General features: G+C 46.5%; 1 protein-coding gene across 7 annotated transcripts in view; it reads right to left on the bottom strand.

Annotated features, from left to right (window-relative positions):
- Window positions 1–16,109, bottom strand: part of rnf220a (ring finger protein 220a) — a 90,913-nt gene extending 74,804 nt beyond the window's left edge. For 2 of the 7 annotated variants that reach the window (XM_062482126.1, XM_062482130.1), the window contains exons 1-2: window positions 15,785–16,107; window positions 5,208–6,028 (exon numbers count right to left, since the gene is read on the bottom strand). In XM_062482126.1, coding sequence (XP_062338110.1) covers window positions 5,208–5,850 — 643 coding nt within the window. In that variant the 5' untranslated portion in view covers window positions 5,851–6,028; window positions 15,785–16,107. Of the gene's footprint in view, window positions 1–5,207; window positions 6,029–15,784 lie in introns of all 7 variants that reach the window. The other 5 variants (XM_062482127.1, XM_062482128.1, XM_062482129.1 and 2 more) reach the window with 5 other exon arrangements.
- Between the last annotated feature and the right edge of the window lie 2,514 nt (window positions 16,110–18,623).

The following is an 18,623-nucleotide window of genomic DNA, read 5'->3' as shown; positions in this document are numbered from 1 at the left end:
ACACCTGCTGTCCCTGCCAGCATGTGCCACCCACAGAGAAGACAAACTCACATCAGTGCACGCTGATGCTCAACAGCCAATCATCTTTTAGGATTTATGATGTTTTTTTCACGAAGAAAAACAATAGCAGAAAAACGCTCCAGTGGGGATCCTGGAGACTGCAGTCGTTTCCTGCGGATCGCCAGTGGACAGAGCCCTGGCTGGAACAGTGACAGGGTGACAAGGTCCTACTGCTGGGTTTGGACAGGGACAGGGCAGGTTCACCAGCCCTCCCCATCCCCAGGGGTGAGTCATGAGGGGGTGAGGGAGAGGGGGCAGACACAGTGGTAAACAAAGCCAAGGACCAGGAGGCAGGGGGGAGGAGGAGGCTGATAGAGGCAGGAGGTGTAGGAGGCTGATAGAGGCAGGAGGTGCAGGAGGCTGATAGAGGCAGGGAAGAGGAGGAGGCTGATAGAGGCAGGGAAGAGGAGGAGGCTGATAGAGGCAGGGAAGAGGAGGAGGCTGATAGAGGCAGGGAAGAGGAGGAGGCTGATAGAGGCAGGGAGGAGAAGGAGGCTGATAGAGGCAAGGGAGAGGAGGAGCCTAATAGAGGCAGGGAAGAGGAGGAGGCTGATAGAGGCAGGGGAGAGGAGGAGGCTGATAGAGGCAGGGAAGAGGAGGAGGCTGATAGAGGCAGGGAGGAGAAGGAGGCTGATAGAGGCAAGGGAGAGGAGGAGCCTGATAGAGGCAGGGAGGAGAAGGAGTCTGATAGAGGCAGGGGAGAGGAGGAGGCTGATAGAGGCAGCAGCAAGAGAGGGACAAGCCTTTTAACATCTGGCTAAGCAGAGAGAGGCAGCCCGGTCTCAGCCCCTTAATTATTAGAACACTCTTACTTAACCTAACCCTGCCACTAGACCGTGACAGGACACGTGAGGGAGGGGGGGGAGGGAGAGAGGGATGAGAGGGTAGAACAGGAGGAAGGGAGGAGAGGGGAGGAGGGGATGACAGCGTTTGTCTCCTTGGCACTTTAACTCTTCGCCTGCCAATGCTGATGAATGTTCTCTCCAGGAGAAATATTGTGCTCGTGTGTGTGTGAATCTTTACTCTTTGACTGTTAACCAAAGTTTGTATTGTTTCCTAAGGAATAACAAACACTTCGGTGATGACATCTGTTCAGTGGAAGAAGAAGAAAAAGACAACAGAAAACGACAGGGAACAGAGACGGCAGAGGGGCTGGTGTCCCCTCCCTCTGTGTGTTTTAACAGCTGTCAGGCCCCCGGTCGCTCTTCAGAACGAGGGATGAGAAGAGGAGGTGGGGATGAGAGGAGAGCGCAGGAGGAGAGGAGGGGGGGAGGAAGAAGCACACGTCAGCTGACAGGTCTGCACGGCCGGAGTGACAAACAGGAGAATCTGCATCCATCACTCAGACAGAGGGCCGACGGCATCATTAAAACACCAAGCAGGGAGAGACAGACAGAGACGCAGAGAGAGAGAGAGAGAGAGGGGGAGAGAGAGACAAAGACAGAGAGAAAGGAACAGACAGAGAGAGAGAGAGAGACAGAGACAGACAGAGAAAGAGAGACAGCGAGAGTGAAAGAAATAGAGACACAGAGAGAGTGTACTCTGCCTGGCAACTACCAACACACTGTAAAGATAGATGACATGAAGTGTCTACAGTGTGGTTGTGGATGTCGAACTGATGTGTGTGTGTGTGTCTGCAGGGTGGGTCAGAGGAATCTGGGGTGGCGGGGGTTAACTAGGGACCTGCCAGCCACCCGCTTCCCTGTAAATCAGCAGGGATTTATGGGAACTCGACAGGGCACCTCAGCTCTCGTCCCTGCCCAGGCGGTTCTAGGGCCCCCCAATTCCCCCCAACCCTCCTGGACCCCCCTTCCCCTTGCTTAGTTCTTCTTCCCTTCTCCTCTTCTTCTTTGGTGGGTCGGTGCTGCAGGAAGGAAGTACCGGTCACTGCCTGGCTGCTCTCTGTTGTCTTAAGGATTCTTCTTCTCTTCCGATCTCTTCTTCTCTTCGGATGCTCAGGAAGGCATCTGGGAGTCTGCGTTTCAGCTCAGACTGCCTCTGATGCCCCATCCCTCCATCATCCCCTCCCTTCCTCCCTCCCTCCCTTGGTCATTCCCTCCCGTGTTTTTAGTATTTCTTTTATCTCTCCTTTTATCTCACTTTCTCCGCCTACCGTACCCTACATACTTTCTTGCCCCCCCCCTCGTCTCTCTCTCTCTTCCACATGCACACAGAGTCTTGCTCATTCTCCCCGGTCCTCTATATCCCTCTCACAGACCCCCCAACTCCTCTCTCTTCCTCGCCTTTCTTCTTTTACCTCCCTTGTCTCCCCTTCCTTCCTTCCTTCCCTCTCTCTCTCTCTCTCTCTCTCTCTCTCTCTCTCTCTCTCTCTCTCTCTCTCTCTCTCTCTCTCTCTCTCTCTCTCTCTCTCTCTCTCTCTCTCTCTCTCTCTCTCTCTCTCTCTCTCTCTCTTTCTCTCTCTCCCCTCGGCCGGGCCAGGGCTGTTGTGAGGACGGGGAATGAGGATGTGGGTTTGCGGCCTACGGTTCGGTTCAGTGCTCAGCTCTGTCGTGCGAATGTGTGGAGAGAGGGAGAGAGGGAGAGCAAATAAACATACTCCAGCTGCCACACACACACACACACACACACACGCATGTATGTACGCACGCAAACACTAAGACAAGCACTCTCTTTCACTCGCACACTAACAGGCGTACACTCCCTCACGCGCGCGCACACGCACACACGTACAAAACATTAAAGCCCCCCCACACACACAAAACAAATACAGATCCTCAACATGAAATCCCTCAGATAAACAAACAAGTGCTCAGTCTTCTGTGAGCTGCTGTGTGAGATTGTTTCACTGTAAATATCCCTCTGAATTCCAATCAGACCGCCTTTCTCAGAGTCTTCTGTACAAAGCCTCTTTATTCCTGCTTGCTGAGGCTAAGTGTCTGCAGCGCGAATACTTGAAACATACAGCGAACCTCTAATAACGCATAATGTGACATGCGTAGACGTACTCTACCATGATGGCGCCTTTATGCGGAGGTTTAATATTTGTCAGAGGTGTGTGTGCGTGTGTGGCAACGTGCCTGGGAGTATACAAGGGAGATTTGGGTGGCTTAGCTCTCAAGGAAGAGGACACTGCTCTAGGGGGTGGGGATGACGGGGTGTATTGGGGGAGGGGGGGAGCGTCTAGCGCTAATGCTAGCTCACCAGGCTAGGTACACTCAGAGCAGAGCCAGTGAAGGGGAACCCAATTTAAGCGTCTCCCATAAGAGAGCTAGCGGAAATCCAATTGCATTAGAGCCCTGGGTGCTGGGTGGGGCCCCCCAGGTTTAATCTGATTACAACACAGCTCCAAAAGAGACCGACAGCGCCAAATGATCCCTCCCTACTCTTCAACATACATCTTCCAGCTAGCCCACACTCCGTACCCCCTTCTCACGAACGCCCTAACCCCTGTTTGGCCCATCGACACCTTCACACCATACCAGCTGTTCGTCTATAAAGCACCAGCAGACCCCTCACTCCCTCCTCCCCTGCGGAGCTGCAAGCTATCCTGGGGATGACGCGGGGGGCCGCAGGGCCGCCGGCCCCCTTGGCTCCCCCCACCACCATAAGCTGTTATAGACCAGCAGACATGATAGGATAGTCTCCTAATCTAATCCAATGTCACTTCTTCCTGAATAATGATTCGTCAGCTTTTTCCAGAAGAATTACGAGCCTGTGTTCCTGTCAGGCCCGACATAGAGGACGCCTGTGTCCGTCACTTCAGCTGTTGCTGTTTAACTCGACTGGTATAAAGGAGACTTCAAAGTTCAAGTGCCACCAGCAGAGAGAATGAGCTGAGATATTTACAGGACCTCAACACCACAGATGCGCTTTTAAACAAGAGTGCTCGAAGATCTAATCCTTTATGAGAAATGGTCCTTCCCGCACTGAGTATCTCTCTCCCTCTCCCTCTCTCTCTCCCTCCCTCCCTCTCTCTCTCTCTCTCTCTCTCTCTCTCCCTCGCCCTCTCTCTGGTGGGATCAGTCTCAGCTTGTCGCTCCTGTCTCTCATGTGTTCCATCGAGGATGCATCCATCTCTCCTCCTCTCCCCGCCCACCCGCTCCTCCTCCCCACCATCGACAGTGAGCAAGCGTGAGAGAGTCACAGAAGAAGACGTGAAGAGAGAGAGAGATGGGGGGAGAAAATGCAAACCCATTACAAGCAAACAGACACTTACAGTGCCGTGAACAACTACACCGTTTTAATGAGGACCCGTGTCTGGGTGTGTCTGTGAGTGTGTGTGAGTGTGTGTGTCTCTGTGTGTGTGTGTGTGTGTGTGTGTCTGTGAGTGTGTGTGAGTGTGTGTGTCTCTGTGTGTGTGTGTGTGTGTGTGTCTGTGAGTGTGTGTGAGTGCGTGTACCTCTGTGTGTGTGTCTGTGTGTGCTGCTGTGTTTGTCCCCCCTTCTGTTACTGACTGGTGACCTGCCAGTGCTGGGTGATGTGTGGTAATCCGCCTGTTTATTTGCCACCCTGGCTGCCCCAGTGCCACGCTATGATGAACGCTGATGACAGGCCCGTGGCCCATCTCCTGGGCAGTCACTTCCCCAGTAATCAGATTCAAACAGGGGGCCAAACGTCCTCCACTCATTGGTGAATGCTAATGTGCCGAGGCTTGTGGGAGTTGGAGTGAAACGGGGCCAAGAGGGAGGAGAGCGGAGAGACCGGAGAATCAGTGGCAAGGAACATAGCAGGCAGTTGGTGTGTTGGTGGAAGACGCGCACGGGTGTGATATGTGTGTGTCATCTGCGTATGTGCAACAGTGAGGAGACGTGCACGTGTCATGAGAGAGAAGGCTTAGTGGGTCTATGGAAATATCATTGGTGTTTCACAGACTGCAGGAACATGTGGGCTTCAGACTGGCATGCTGGAACAGCAGCAGACTGACTCCAACTGTTTAGGCTTTCAAGGACCGGTCAAGAGATGTCATGCTAGTTCTTTCGACGCAAACTTACCTGAGCAAGTCGCAAATTGTGGTGTTTTGCAGATAGGACTTTAAACTACGGCAGTGGCGTGGACACATATGTGGCTGTTTAAGTACTATTACCAGGTTGTTGCATAGTATTTGCAGGTTAATGAGTGTGTTACACGAGGAAGGGAGGTACACAGGTGTACTAGACACTAGACGGTCAGGATATAAAGATACTCACAGCGTTCGATGCGGTCCTCAGGGCTCGACGACGTCTCGCGGTCCGACAACAGGCCCGACACGGCGAAAATCTTTTTCCCAGCGTCCTCCACTGCTTTGAGGGCGCTGGGCGAGCTGGAGGCGATCTGGGAGCCCCCAAAGTCGTATTCTTTCCCCTCGGCGTCAGAGTAGCGCAGGTGGGGCGAGGCATCCGCCTCCAGGCAGCCTTTGAGGCGCTTGGCCGGGGTGAAGGCCGACTGGTAACCCCCTGCGCCGTCTCTGTCCTCTGGGGAAGCGAAGGGCCGGAAGGCGCCCACCCCGCTGTGGTTCAGCATGCTGATGGGGGAGCAGTCCAGGTTGGGCGGGGCGAACTGGTGATGGAGGTGGAGGAGGGACGGGGGGAAGTCCCGGTTGGGGAAGCCGGGGGGGACGCCGCCCTGGCGGTGGTACATGGAGGCGAAGGTGTAGGAGCCGTTGTTAAAGGGCAGGTGCACGTCTTTCTCCACGGAGACCGGCACCCCGAAGGGGCGGGGCTGCTGGCAGGGGATGGAGGCATCCCGGCTGGCCTCAGCGGTGGACGCTAGGACCATGAGGGCCGGGGACGCCAGCGGGTTGGGCAGGTAGGAGGAGCTCTCCATCTTGAAGGCCGCCCTGTGCAGGTCCATCTTGGTCCTCCTGGGGGGGGGGGGGGGGGGTGTGGGGGACTGGTGAGATGTGGGGGCCGCCTGGAGGGGTTGGGGGGGGGGATTCTGGGGTGCGGCGCAATGGGGAGGCTCGTGTGTTCGGGGGAGACGAAGGCTCTTCCTCTTCTTCACAGTGAGGTCATCTTCATCAGGTCACCACCTGTGGAGGAGGACACATGACATGACCTTGAGTGACATTACTTGGCATCAAGCAACATAGCAACACCATAGGTTGGTGTAGCTTGACATTGAGTGGCATACTGTAGCCTGACATTCATCATTCATCAGCCCCCTCCAAAACTCCTTCAAACCAATCTCTTCTTCTCTGATAAGAATCAAACTTCTCCACTTCCCCCCAGATCTCCGTTGGGATCAGATCTCAGATCCTCGCCGTCTAAGCGGCTTATTTCCCCATCTCCCAGCATGCAGCTGGAGCAGAACCGTCAGCGGCAGATAAGGGCGGAGGCTTCACAGATCTGATAAGACCAGGGTGTCTGTCTGTCGGTCTGTCGGTCTGTCGGTCTGTCGGTCTGTCGGTCTGTCGGTCTGTCGGTCTGTTGTCTCTGCTGGGCTTGTTCCTGGCTAGTGTGAACCTTGGAGACAGCCCCTACTCATCTACCCCTCCCCCCGCCTCCCCCCCACCTCTCTACTCCAATGACTCTCTGATAGTGATATCATATCAGACCACCATCTGCCAACAGGAAATTTTACTGAATTAATAAATTAGCCAAACTTGACCTCCTGACCTCTGGCACAGTGAGACAGGCTACAGCACCTCCCGGAGATGAGATCAAGTGCTTTGATTGGTGCAAGTATGAGTAATGAAATGAAAAGAAAGTGTTCTGGAGATTCTTATCCCAGAGGGTCATTTGAAGGTGGTTAAATCGTAAATTTGTTATTCGTTATGTTTGTTCATTACAATGGTACGATCAGAATGTGAACATGAAGACATCTTTTCAGTCATTGAAGAACTATGAGCTGTATTGCTTATATATATTTTTTACATCTATTTTTACATCTAAATTCACATATTACATATACAATTTTTATTTTTACATTTTGCATGAATGTATTTTCTTTCATTGAATTCAGGAAATAAATGATTAATAATGAAGTTATCATGAAGTCAACCAATGGTGTGATATATTATGCTATCTGGGCTGTGAGAAGTCTAGGACGTTGTATCATGTGCATCACAGTACAGGGCTTCAAAGCCACACTGAATACCAGCTAACATCAAAGAAACTCCACGGGAATGAGCCAAGAAATCTGTTCTACATATCAACTGTCCAGAACACTCATTCGAATCAATTTCAAACCTGATCTAATTTCTGGCTCATCACTACACCACTGCACCATTACATACTGGTAGCCAAGCAAGCAATGAGGGAGATGAGTGTGTGTGTGTGTGTAGGGGGGGGTGTTGAGTATGGGTTACGCTACACCACTCTGTACTGGCCTCACGCCCAAGTATCACATTACACCCTGTCTTTCACCTCTCATAATCTATCCAGGAAAAATAGCACCTTGAAAATGCAGCCATAACAAGAGCTGTGTCCTTCCCTTCCCATCCCGGAGTCCTCCCTGTGTGTATCGGATCTCTCTCCCTCTCTGCTTTAACCTCTGCAGAGTGAGTCCGTCTAGGTGTTGATGGCAAGGTAATACACTGATAAGTACCTGGATATTTCAATTTTATTATCATTACCATCACTGCACGGCAGCGAGTCGGTGTGAAACTGACAATCCAATAAAAGGACACAGGATATCCCCTGATGGCCTGGAGGGGAGGCACGGTAAGTAGGCCTGAGTGTTGTACAGATCTGCTAATCATTTCTCCCTTGCCTGCCTGCCTGCCCACCTGCCGACCTGTTTGTCTGCCATCCTGCCCTCCCGACTACCTGCCTGCACACCTGTCTACCTGCCTTCCTGCCTACTACCTACCGACCTGCCTGTCTGCTTACCTGCCTGTTCAACCCAGTCGCACGGCACAGCAGAAGACCAACGGATGTGAGAGTAGCAGGAACAGATCTGGAGCTGCAAGTGTTATTGAGCCAGCCTGCCACAATGCCTGCTTGCCCTTCTGTCTCTCACTGTGCCCCTGCTCTTCTCTTGTCTCCCTGTGTGCCAGTCTCTCTCTCTCTCTCTCTCTCTCTCTCTCTCTCTCTCTCTCTCTCTCTCTCTCTCCTTCACTCTCGCTCTCGCTCTCTCTCTCTCTCTCCTTCACTCTCGCTCTCGCTCTCTCCCCTCCAGCCGCCACCACCCTCCCCTGGATTGGAGCCTGACACACACTGACACACACTGACACACACTCTGGTGCTCCTCTAGGTCCTCCTCCTAGCCACACATAGACACACACAGACACACTGCCTATGGAAACCGATACAATCTTCTCTCCTCTTATTCAGGTCTAGGCCTTAGTCTAAACTTCTAAACAGTCTCATATGTATCAAAACACTCTCCAAACAAAGTTAGTGTTTCTTTGGTCTAAAACTTCAAATAAAATGCATGTTAAAGAAGCAGAGCCTCTGTTTATGTGAGTAACAAGGGTAGTCTTGTCCTTATAAATAAAGTTATACTATTTTAAATTATAGAGATATACATGTAGCTCAGTCAATCAACAGATGTCACTTGGAATCCAATCCAACACTACATTTAATCATAAATATGTACTGACAGATTTGGTCTGCATTTTATAATAGAAATGTCATGGACAGAGTTTCCCATGTTGTCATCATTTGAATACAGTAAGTAGAATGATAAAGATGTCAAGGAAGTATTAAACACAACTACCATGAAGAGATTTTCATACCATCTCATCCTGAATTGACTTTGTTGTGCTATTCTAACAAATTATGTCAACAACAATAGGGAACAATGTCATTCCACTGATGTAAAAGAAGCAATACGGACTGGCTCTGTAAGAATAAACACAGTCCAGTGGCATGTAAAACATACTTTCCTGTCTGACGGTTATTTTTTCTTCATTTATTTTTTCTTCTATTTTTAAGGAAAAACACAGATGTATCCATTTGAGATATTTAAAAAAAATCTAGTGTCAGCCTCTGAAAGCAGGCCAAGTCCGACCCGGGAGAGCAGAGCAGCTGAGCAGGGAGAGCGTGAGTCAGACCACAGACAAGCTGCTTTCCCTGCTCCTCAGTATATTTAGAGATTGTTGACAAGCGTGAAAGTGCCACTCTTACATTTTATTACAGGACAGGGCAGACAGTGTCATTCAAGCCCCCTCCGGAGACACTCTCTCACACACACACCCTCACACACACACCCTCACACACACACACTCACACACACACCCTCACACACACACCCTCACACACACACTCGTACGTACGCATACATAGTTCTCGAATCAATGCATTATATTTTGGAGTCAATATTCAACACTTTCTGATATAAAACTATCAAAAACTGCAAAAGTTCAAATTAAATCATATGCATCACTCTATATAATTGACTTACTTGAACAAATCCTAAAGAAATGGCAAAACACATTTAGCATTTAAAAGTCATTTTTTTACACAACTTTACTACACAGCATCATTCTCCGTAACGATTTAACCAACGACAAAAGAAAGTGACCAGTTCGCTACACACTGAAATTAAAGGCCTACATTTCCTAGCTGCTGTTTTCCCAGTGTTGCTACCAAGCCTGGCCTCACCTCAGAGGGAGCACTCAAGCCTCATGTAGCTGTATGTATGGTAACCCAAGCATCCTACTCCTTCACTTCCAATGGCATAGCAAATCCTAGTAGTGTAGTCACCCAAATAAACGCAAACCCAACACCTGAAATACGATTTCTTTGTTTGTGTGTGTGTGTGTGTGACTGTACTGGTAATTTTAGTATTCCAGACAGCCAGTTTGTATGGGTTCTGTCTGAAGGGACGTCAATACTATTGAAATACAGTCATTCATGTCTGGAACTACCTCTCTCCACAGCTCACACATACATCCGAATCCGAATCTCTCTCACACACTTTCTCTCTTGCTTACTCTCTCTCTCCGATGTGAAATCTATTTTTGTGTTATTCAATAAAGAGAGGCAGCAGCTGCTGTTGTACAGAAATATGCAGCGGTGTTGGAAATATGAAAGTAAGATTTAATATCAGACCCACCGCACCGAGTGGGATAAGGACACTTGGGTAATATTCAGCAACAAAATCAATAAGGATTGGACAAGCTGTGCCTCACTGATGCTGCTCTACATCACAGTTCACTATCAACAAATATGTAGTAGAGGACAAGTGAAATATCAGTAGCCGCCTCATAATCACTCTTTCAAAATGAGTCTTTCACAGCAAATAATCCATCTGCTTTCTCACTCCCTCTTTCATCTGTCTATACGGACAAACCGTCTCTGTCTTGTCCCTGTGTGTGTGACCAACCCAAAGTGACATTCAGCTTCCACTGCCAAAAAGGAGACACGGAGGGGATTTACTTTTCAAATAAGCCTTTGGGAGCTCAGGAAAAAGAGGACACTGAAAAACATTGATTCATGGCAGACAAAATCATTCTCAAAGTTCCTCTGACCTGCTACTCATTTCAGGGCCTGGTGAGCTGTTTGTGTGTGTTGGAGCACCTCAGCCTGCTAATTCCTGGCTAAACCCAGATTATTTGCAAGGTGTCGTGTCTGTGTGTCGCTCTGAGCAGGGGCCAGGGATGGACTACAAAGAGACCACCCTCTATCTCCAGTCCTCCCGCGACGCAAGCCTGCCTGTCGTTAAATAGAGAAATAGGAGGGTGACGGGGGAAAAGGTAGGGAAGGCCGAAGAGAGAGAGAGGGGGAAGAAAGAGGCAGACAGAGAGGTAGAGAGAGAGAACGAGAAAAGGAGGGAGCGACGCAATAAAACGAGAGCGAAGAGGGTGAATGCAAGCAAGGGAGAAGAGAGAATAGCAAATGAGACAGAGAGAGAAGAAGACACCAAAGAGTCTTCCCTTCCTTTCTCCTAAGTGAGCCAAGGGGACGGCTGACTGTGTGTTCCCAGGAGACAGGGCTGGGGTCTGAAGACTGGGGGGGGGTGGTGGGAGGGCTGTGCCCTGGCTGGAGGTTTACTACCAAAGACACCCCTGGCCAGTCAGCCAGCAAGCCTGCTCACCAACCAGCCAACTTCTGCATGGGTGGCCAGTCCCCAGCAGATAGACCATGCACCTCACCATGATACAACAGCCTGTCCGGGGGCTTCCTAATGACTCCTTGCTGCCCAGCTCAGCAGGCTTAACTCCACAGAACTCATTTCTGCTAGAACGCCTGGATACTTGCTGTAGGAACAATGCCACAGAGCTTCCAATACATGCAGGATTTGGCTTCTGTTATGGACAGGAGTTGAGTTTTAACTACAGGACATAGTGGGAATGTGTGTGTGTGTGTGTGTTGCATATATGTGTGCGTGTGGGTGTGTGTGTGTTGCATATATGTGTGTTTGTGTGTGGGTGTGTGTGTGTGTGTGTGTGTGTACCAACCATGTTCCATTTCCGACCTATAATATGGCAGTAGGAAAATCAGTAGAAGACAGTAGCAAGCACAAAGACGTCTGTCTGCAATCGATAGAAGCAAATGCACCGATAATGCCTTCTGGGGAGGAAGTGAATATGAACTTATTTCAGGGCACTGCGATTGTGATCCTGATAATTGACAAAGGGGGAAATCTGAGAGAGAGAATAACAGATATCCCAGTAAAGACAGACCCATTAAAACAATCCCAGACTTGCTCCTGTTGCTAATGTCCCTGTCATATTTCCTCGCAGGCTGCTCTCGAACGTTTCAGATAAAGAAACGTCCAACGGAAACAAACAAACATCACTCTTGAAAATCGAATAGGCAACTGCTCGTTTATTTGACTTTGATGTTATTCTTCCAAAAGACAGTTCATTATAATAGATAATTAGGCATATATAAAATATGTCTACTATTACAGCGAAATGACAGGCCTATGATAAACTTGCATGCGAAATACCATTGCGTAGCCAATTATTTCTTTGCAAAGTTCTGTCAGCGTTTTATAAAATGTATGATATGACCAATGAATATCCCAATAATAATTATAATAATAAATGAGTATTAAAAAATGTGTTTCAATGAGACAGACTTAGAGCTTAGGCTATTTAATATACCACCCATTCCATAGTTATTTCACGAGACTCTTCTATTCTCGCTGAAGTTCTACCTTTAGTGTGTGATTTGAGGATATACGCCAGACCAAATAAGAAAAAAGGAAACAGTGGTTAGCCTATAGGCCAATACATTTTAACTGTCACATCTGAACAAATTGAAGGCCATAGCTGTAGCTAAAATAACCAATAAGCAAGGAGCGTATTTCTCAATAGGCCTAGCAAAAGCCTGTTCTGGAGCTGTAAAAAGTATAGGCTACTAAGTCAAAGGCAGGCATCAAATAAAAATGCAGTGCAGAATGCAATCAAAGACCCACATGCAAGGTGGACAGGGTGTAATTTCATGTGAATAAAAACATTTATTCGTTTGATTAAACATTGCACACGCCGTCTATAACGCATTTTAAATTATTAGAACATGTTTATGCATTTAAATCATAAACAAGTTAAGGACGCACGCGGCGGAGCGCGGCGGGAGCGCGCGAAATATTTGTCCTGCCCTGTGTTCAAACACTTGTTATTTACCGACATGACGTTTATTTCAATTACCTTTCCGTGCCACCATCTGCATGACAAATTAGCTTTTATATGAAGTGTTTATTAGCGCATCAAAATATAAATATGGGTGAGAGAAGGAGGTGGATGTGTGTGGGGAATATAGGTGGGTGGGGAATTCTGCTTTTAATAAAGAATGAGGAATTAGTGCATATTGATAGGACTTAATAGACCAGGGGTCATCAAGCCAATGCGAGGGAGTAATCCATAGTTAATTTACTATCTATGTCATCTGTTTTGTCTGAGTCTGGACATGCGGGGAGTAGCCGATCTAGCTGAGTTGTTAATATGCATATCATGATGTTATTATTTCTTATTGATCTCTTGTGAAAAGTGGCCTTCTTGACGTAGCCTAATTCTACATTTTGTCCTTCGTTTTTTTCTCTCATTTCTTAAGCTCTCTAACAGCCCTTCAGAGACGGCGATGCAGCATCTAATTGTTCAATAGGACGCGAGTAGGCTATGTTTCATTCCACTTGCTTGCACTCCGATTTTTTTTAATTCCAAACAACGCTCAAATCCAGATTAAAATAACTCTGGCTATTGATCCGGGCACTGGAATCGACATTAATTTTAGTTCAGTTCTCACTTTGCAAGAGGATCAATGAGAAGCAATAACAGCGGACATCGTCGCTGAAAGGGATAGAAAAGAAGGACTGGGGATAAAAATCGAAACACTGACAAATAAATCATCTGTTACTTTTCATTCGACCTCGACTTTCCTTTAGCCTGGCTCTGTCCCTGGCCGCCGCTATGCCGGAGACGGACTACCATTTCCTCAGGGAAAAGAAGTAGAAAACAAATACGCCTCCAAAAGTTGTGAGAATAAATCACGGGGAAATAGATGAGAAATAAACGGTGGTTAAAAAAACGTGTAACTTTGGTTGAAAGTAGACAGAAATGTGGTTATGAATAATAGCCTCGGCTACACCGTCGATTATTTCAGTCTGCAAAAAGGAAACTAAAGACCCGTCGCATCTATTCCACCTGCTGCTCAAATGAGCAAGATAAATGTCCCTGCAATTCCTGTTCACTACCCCATTCAATTAGCATCGCATAATAGATACGTTAACTTAATCAATTCACATATTTTCATATGCTTTTTGACAGCATAACTTTTACAGCCAAAATTGCCTTGTAAAAACCCAATAAACAACTAAGATTTACGACAACTGAGAGTCATCAGAGGATACGATGATTTTCAATAATCGTTCAACAGGGTAGTAATTTTGGTTACCTTTATACAAAAAGTGTTGCACATTTTAAATAGGCCTACAGGTTACCTAATGAGTGAAAAGTCTGAGACTGAGCACGGGAGGTCCAAAGGGCGCTCTTGCCATACTGACGAGCTTCAGGAAAATTATCTTGCAAAACGGTAAGGCTAACGGAATTAGGTAATATGTTTTCTTATAATAAATGTAAATGTATCGGCAAAAGGATATCAATCATATTATTTATGCCGCTTGGGTAAAGACATTTAAATATGTTTTACTCATTTTTCTTCTTCCAAAACAGACAGCCTACTCTTCTAATTTACCTTTAAGTATGGATACCCTTTTACAATTATATTTGGGTTGAATGACAGTGTCTGCCTTAGGACTGTCTATACAATCCGTTTTTTTTAAAGAACATGCCAATATTAACTTGATAGGGTTGCTTTAGGAATGGTCACACACAATATTGTAGCCTAAGCTTTCTGGAATAATGTGTCGTCTAGACACTATTAGGCCTAAGCTAAATGAGGCTAAACGTTCATTTGTATTGCCTTAAATCCTACATTTTCTTTGAAAACCTTTTTAAAACTGAGCTTTACACATGCAAGTCTATTTCAGAAGCAAATATATTGCAGACGTCAGAAGCTTATCATTAAGAGGAGGAGGAGGAGAAGTGCACTTGATCAATATACTATTTTGTGAATTCATCACTGTGAATTAACCTAGACGCGTTCTGCTTTGGGCAACTCGTTTACTATAGCGCTCATCAGTAGGCTAGACTATAGCGGAAACCTTCCAGCTTGTAGTCAGTCATTTGGGGCAGGACGTAAATTGCAGTAGTGTTGTAAACAGGTGTTTCCCTGTCTCCCTATCCGCTCGCAGGCGACTTGGCAAGTTTTCGATGTTAGTTGTTTTTTTTTTCTTGTTTTTTTTTTATTGGGGGATAACAATAACTTAATGAATGTCTGTAAGGGAATCTTGGTCTACTTTTATTTGACTTATAATAAATACACACATGCACATACACGCACAATGCAAAGCGGTCAATCAGTTGCACCAAAAGCTACATATTTTTCTCATATATAACAGCTAAAATGAGTATTCGTCAGTTATACAATGTCTAGGAGCCTAATTACAATAGCCTACCAGACAGTGTAGCCTACGTTGACTATTACGGTTTCTACACGGCCATTAACTTATAAACATGGTCTTATTTAGTTTAATAAGCATTATGTGACTTAATGGGTATTTGAAATAAGTCACAAGCATGTGTGCGTCATTAAGGCCGTTATGGTTATAAGCACCCCATTACTGTGTGGCTTCAGTCAAGTTTTACACAAAGACATCAAAAACGCTGGTGACTTTCTCTCTCTGCGGGCCAGCAGAGGCATTTCTCTGCTGCGTCTTATTGAAGTTAGAAGCAGTTCACACACTTGTAGACTAGGCAAGTGCATCACTTTGGGATTGTATTAGTCCTGATCCAGACCAAAAACATGGCACATTTAGAGTTAGATTAGTTCTAGAGTTGACATGTGAAAAGTGTTAATCTAATTAGTCTTTTCTATGTGGGTTGGAAACATGCTTATTTCAAGGCAGAGAGAAGGGAAGGCACACACATCTTCAAAGTTAAACGCAATGCCGTGGGAGATTTACAATTGGCGAAAGTGTTTTGAAGCCCAAACAAAGTCATCCCAATCCAGAAGTTGCAGTTCGTAGGCCTGTTTCCTGAATAACTAATTATTGACCAATTATTTTGTGAAGTCGACATTCATGACGTGGAAAGGTGACTGAAAGTATGAATTCACTGCAACACACAGAAATTATAGTATTCAAATATTTACACAGGCAATGTTCGGCGACCGCACTGTGATATCAATCTGTCTACATTGAGAATGTGACACGAGTTCACGCGCTAGAAATGTCGGATAGCCTACGGCCACATTTGCAGTGCGTTAAAGTTGGACAGCAACAACCCACAAGCAAAACAAAACGTTACCACAGTGAAAACATTCGGAGTACTCACGTAGTTCAAAACAATCCGTTTAAAGGTTCTTGGTTTCCTTTATCCCCACAACCGAAACTTTTCAGTGGCAGGCAGTCTTGCGAGAGCACCGGAGATAACGGAGTCGCATGTAAAGTAGTTAACACCTCGCTGTAAGGTTGCTGTGTGGCGAGGCGGTCCTCTGCTCGTGTGTTGAGAGTGGTATCAGTTGCATGTAGCTGCCGCGGAGACCGGGGGCTCTGCGTGGAGTCGGGCAATAACGAGGAGCAGCCGAGATTGGATCTAAAGGTGGATGTAGCCAACCGCTGGCACAACAGAAAGGCTTGGAGGTGCAGTGCTGCCGCTCAGCGCTTGGATCGCTCAATGACTGACATTCTCTCCCTTTCCACTTTCCCCCCGTCGCCGTTCCTCAACCCCCCTCTCCGTGTTCCCCGGGGTGATCTCGGTGCGCTTTGTGAACAGTGAATGAATTATCCTCTTGCCACGACGTTGAAGAGACTGGGCAAATGAAGTCCACTTCTAAACAAAAGGTAGATCTAAACTGCCGTAGCCTACTACGTCCTGCAAAATAGGAGAAGTACCAATGCCAGGACTTTGGGTGACAAAGTAATAACGGACTTTACGGCTCCTCAGAACAAGTCGCTCCTTTTTCTAAAGTAATTAGAAAGCTTTTACACAAGTTAACCACATGAGTTGTGAAGTGATAACCTAAGCGTCAACAGGAAGAAAGGTGCGAAGAACAGTGAATACCATACACACTGAGCACAACCGCAAAATCCCCCACGGTCACATTGAAATTCCCCACAGCCAAATGCATAAAATGGGATCTGAATGATTTCTTATCAGTTTTTCATTCTTACATTTATGTGTACCAGTATGATTATAGATACATTATATATTACGCACTGAATGCTGCTGTATGTTTTAACATGCGTGGAGATTACTTAGTTATTTGTCTCTATCTCTGTCTCTCGAGAACTGAACAATAGTGAGGACGATTCCCCGGCTGGTTCCTCTCCGCAGTCCGTATATCCACCTGCTGGAAAGACAATGAATTACATGTAGTCAGGTCCCTTGAACGACAGAGGACATAGTATTTCACTACACAGATGACCCAACAGCAAAATAGGACTCTCAATTTTTGGAATGTAACTAACAATCATTAAAACATTTTCGTCTTCTTACATGTTTATTTTTAATTTTCACGCGTTCACCATCGACACACTTTAATCTGAATTGTTTAGAGACGAGACTACCTTAATAAAGATGTGTGTGTCTCCTTGTGTTTGCGTGTGTGTTTGAGAGAGAAAGAGAGGGACAGAGAGAGGGAGACGATACCATGCAGGCCATACATACGAGCAGTACTGTCATTAGCAGGCTGTTGTCTTGCTAATCTCCCTAGTTTGAGCGGGTGAGCGGTAGAGGAAGAGAGTCATCCATGTATTAGGTCTTTCTCCATTCACAGTCTAATGACATTGCTGATTCTGTATGTTTCTAAACGGTCTGCTGTGTATTGACTCACTGTGTGACTGAGAAGATACTTGGATCGCACCTCTTTAACAGTGCTACTGCCTCCAAAACATACTTCCAACACTCACTTGGTGAGTTCAGAAATGTATAATATTAGAAACTGAATTTCAACAGGTATAAAAAAAAAAATGCTGTCATATACGTCTTTTTTATCTCGTATCCATAGCTCAAATATATGTAAATGTTTATTTAACTTTCATACAAAATCGAAAATAAAAATAGAACGTTTTAAACTGTCTTGAGGAGTGGTCAACGATACAGTATGAGCTGTCATACCTCTTGTATAAAACAATTCAACTGTCCCCCATTTTGTGTGTGTGTTGGTGTGTGACCCACTATCTCTGCTTCAGCGACACATACAGTACTCTCCATTTCAGCACTCTCTCCCAAGTCTTAATTATAACTTCTCCTCATCGACTGGCCTACTGACAGACAGACACACACAGACAGACACAGATGGACAGGAGCGTCTGACTTTGACTGTGATGCCTCACACAAAAGGCCGGGGCCAGAAAATGAACTAGCCCTCACCGTGTCATTAATGTAACTGTCATGGTGCAGTGTGAGACGCCCATTCATTTCTGTCACCGCTCCTCAGAAAAACAGTCATGTTCAATGGGGCTCGATGAATTGCTGTTTTTTTCTGGGCACTTGAATTTGTCAGTTGAGTTTCTGTAACCCAGTGACCGACCTGTCTTTAGCTTTCATCTGAAAGCTTCTTTAATAGAGAGATCATTAAACAGACCACAGTGCAGCTCTCATCACAATGAAAGCATTACAGACATATCAATAAAAAAAATCCCTGATGTTCTCTAGCTTGAATAATTCATGGTGTTGCAAGTATTCATTTTAACAGCTTCAAAATGAGGACTTTGGAGAGCTTTGGATGTAAAAAAAAAAACACAAAAACAAGATGGCTCCTCTCCGACAGAGAGAAGCCCACACAGGCCAACGACACACACGACATACATTACCGCAGATTGAACAAGGAAAGGAGCAGCTGTGAAATCTGTATTCTCTGTAGAAACTGAAGAGTGTGTGCAGAGAGAGAGAGAGAGAGAGAGAGAGAGAGAGAGAGAGAGAGAGAGAGAGAGAGAGAGAGCAGTCCAGAAAAAGACCAACAGAGACCAACACAGAGACCAAGACCAAGATAGTGAAGGAGAGAGAGAGAGAGAGCAGAAAGAGAGAGTGAAACAGCAGAGAGGAATGTAATGAGTGCCATGGTCTAAGTCCTATGCAGCCGGCGACACTCATTTTCTCCCTTGTCCCAGTTGGACCACCTGCTTGCTGTAATAGTCCACTTTAGAGGCCGAGGGCTCACATGAAAGGC

Source organism: Osmerus eperlanus, chromosome 16 (assembly GCF_963692335.1).
Source record: "Osmerus eperlanus chromosome 16, fOsmEpe2.1, whole genome shotgun sequence".
NCBI lineage: Eukaryota > Metazoa > Chordata > Actinopteri > Osmeriformes > Osmeridae > Osmerus > Osmerus eperlanus.
This window is presented reverse-complemented; position numbering and strand designations above follow the sequence as displayed.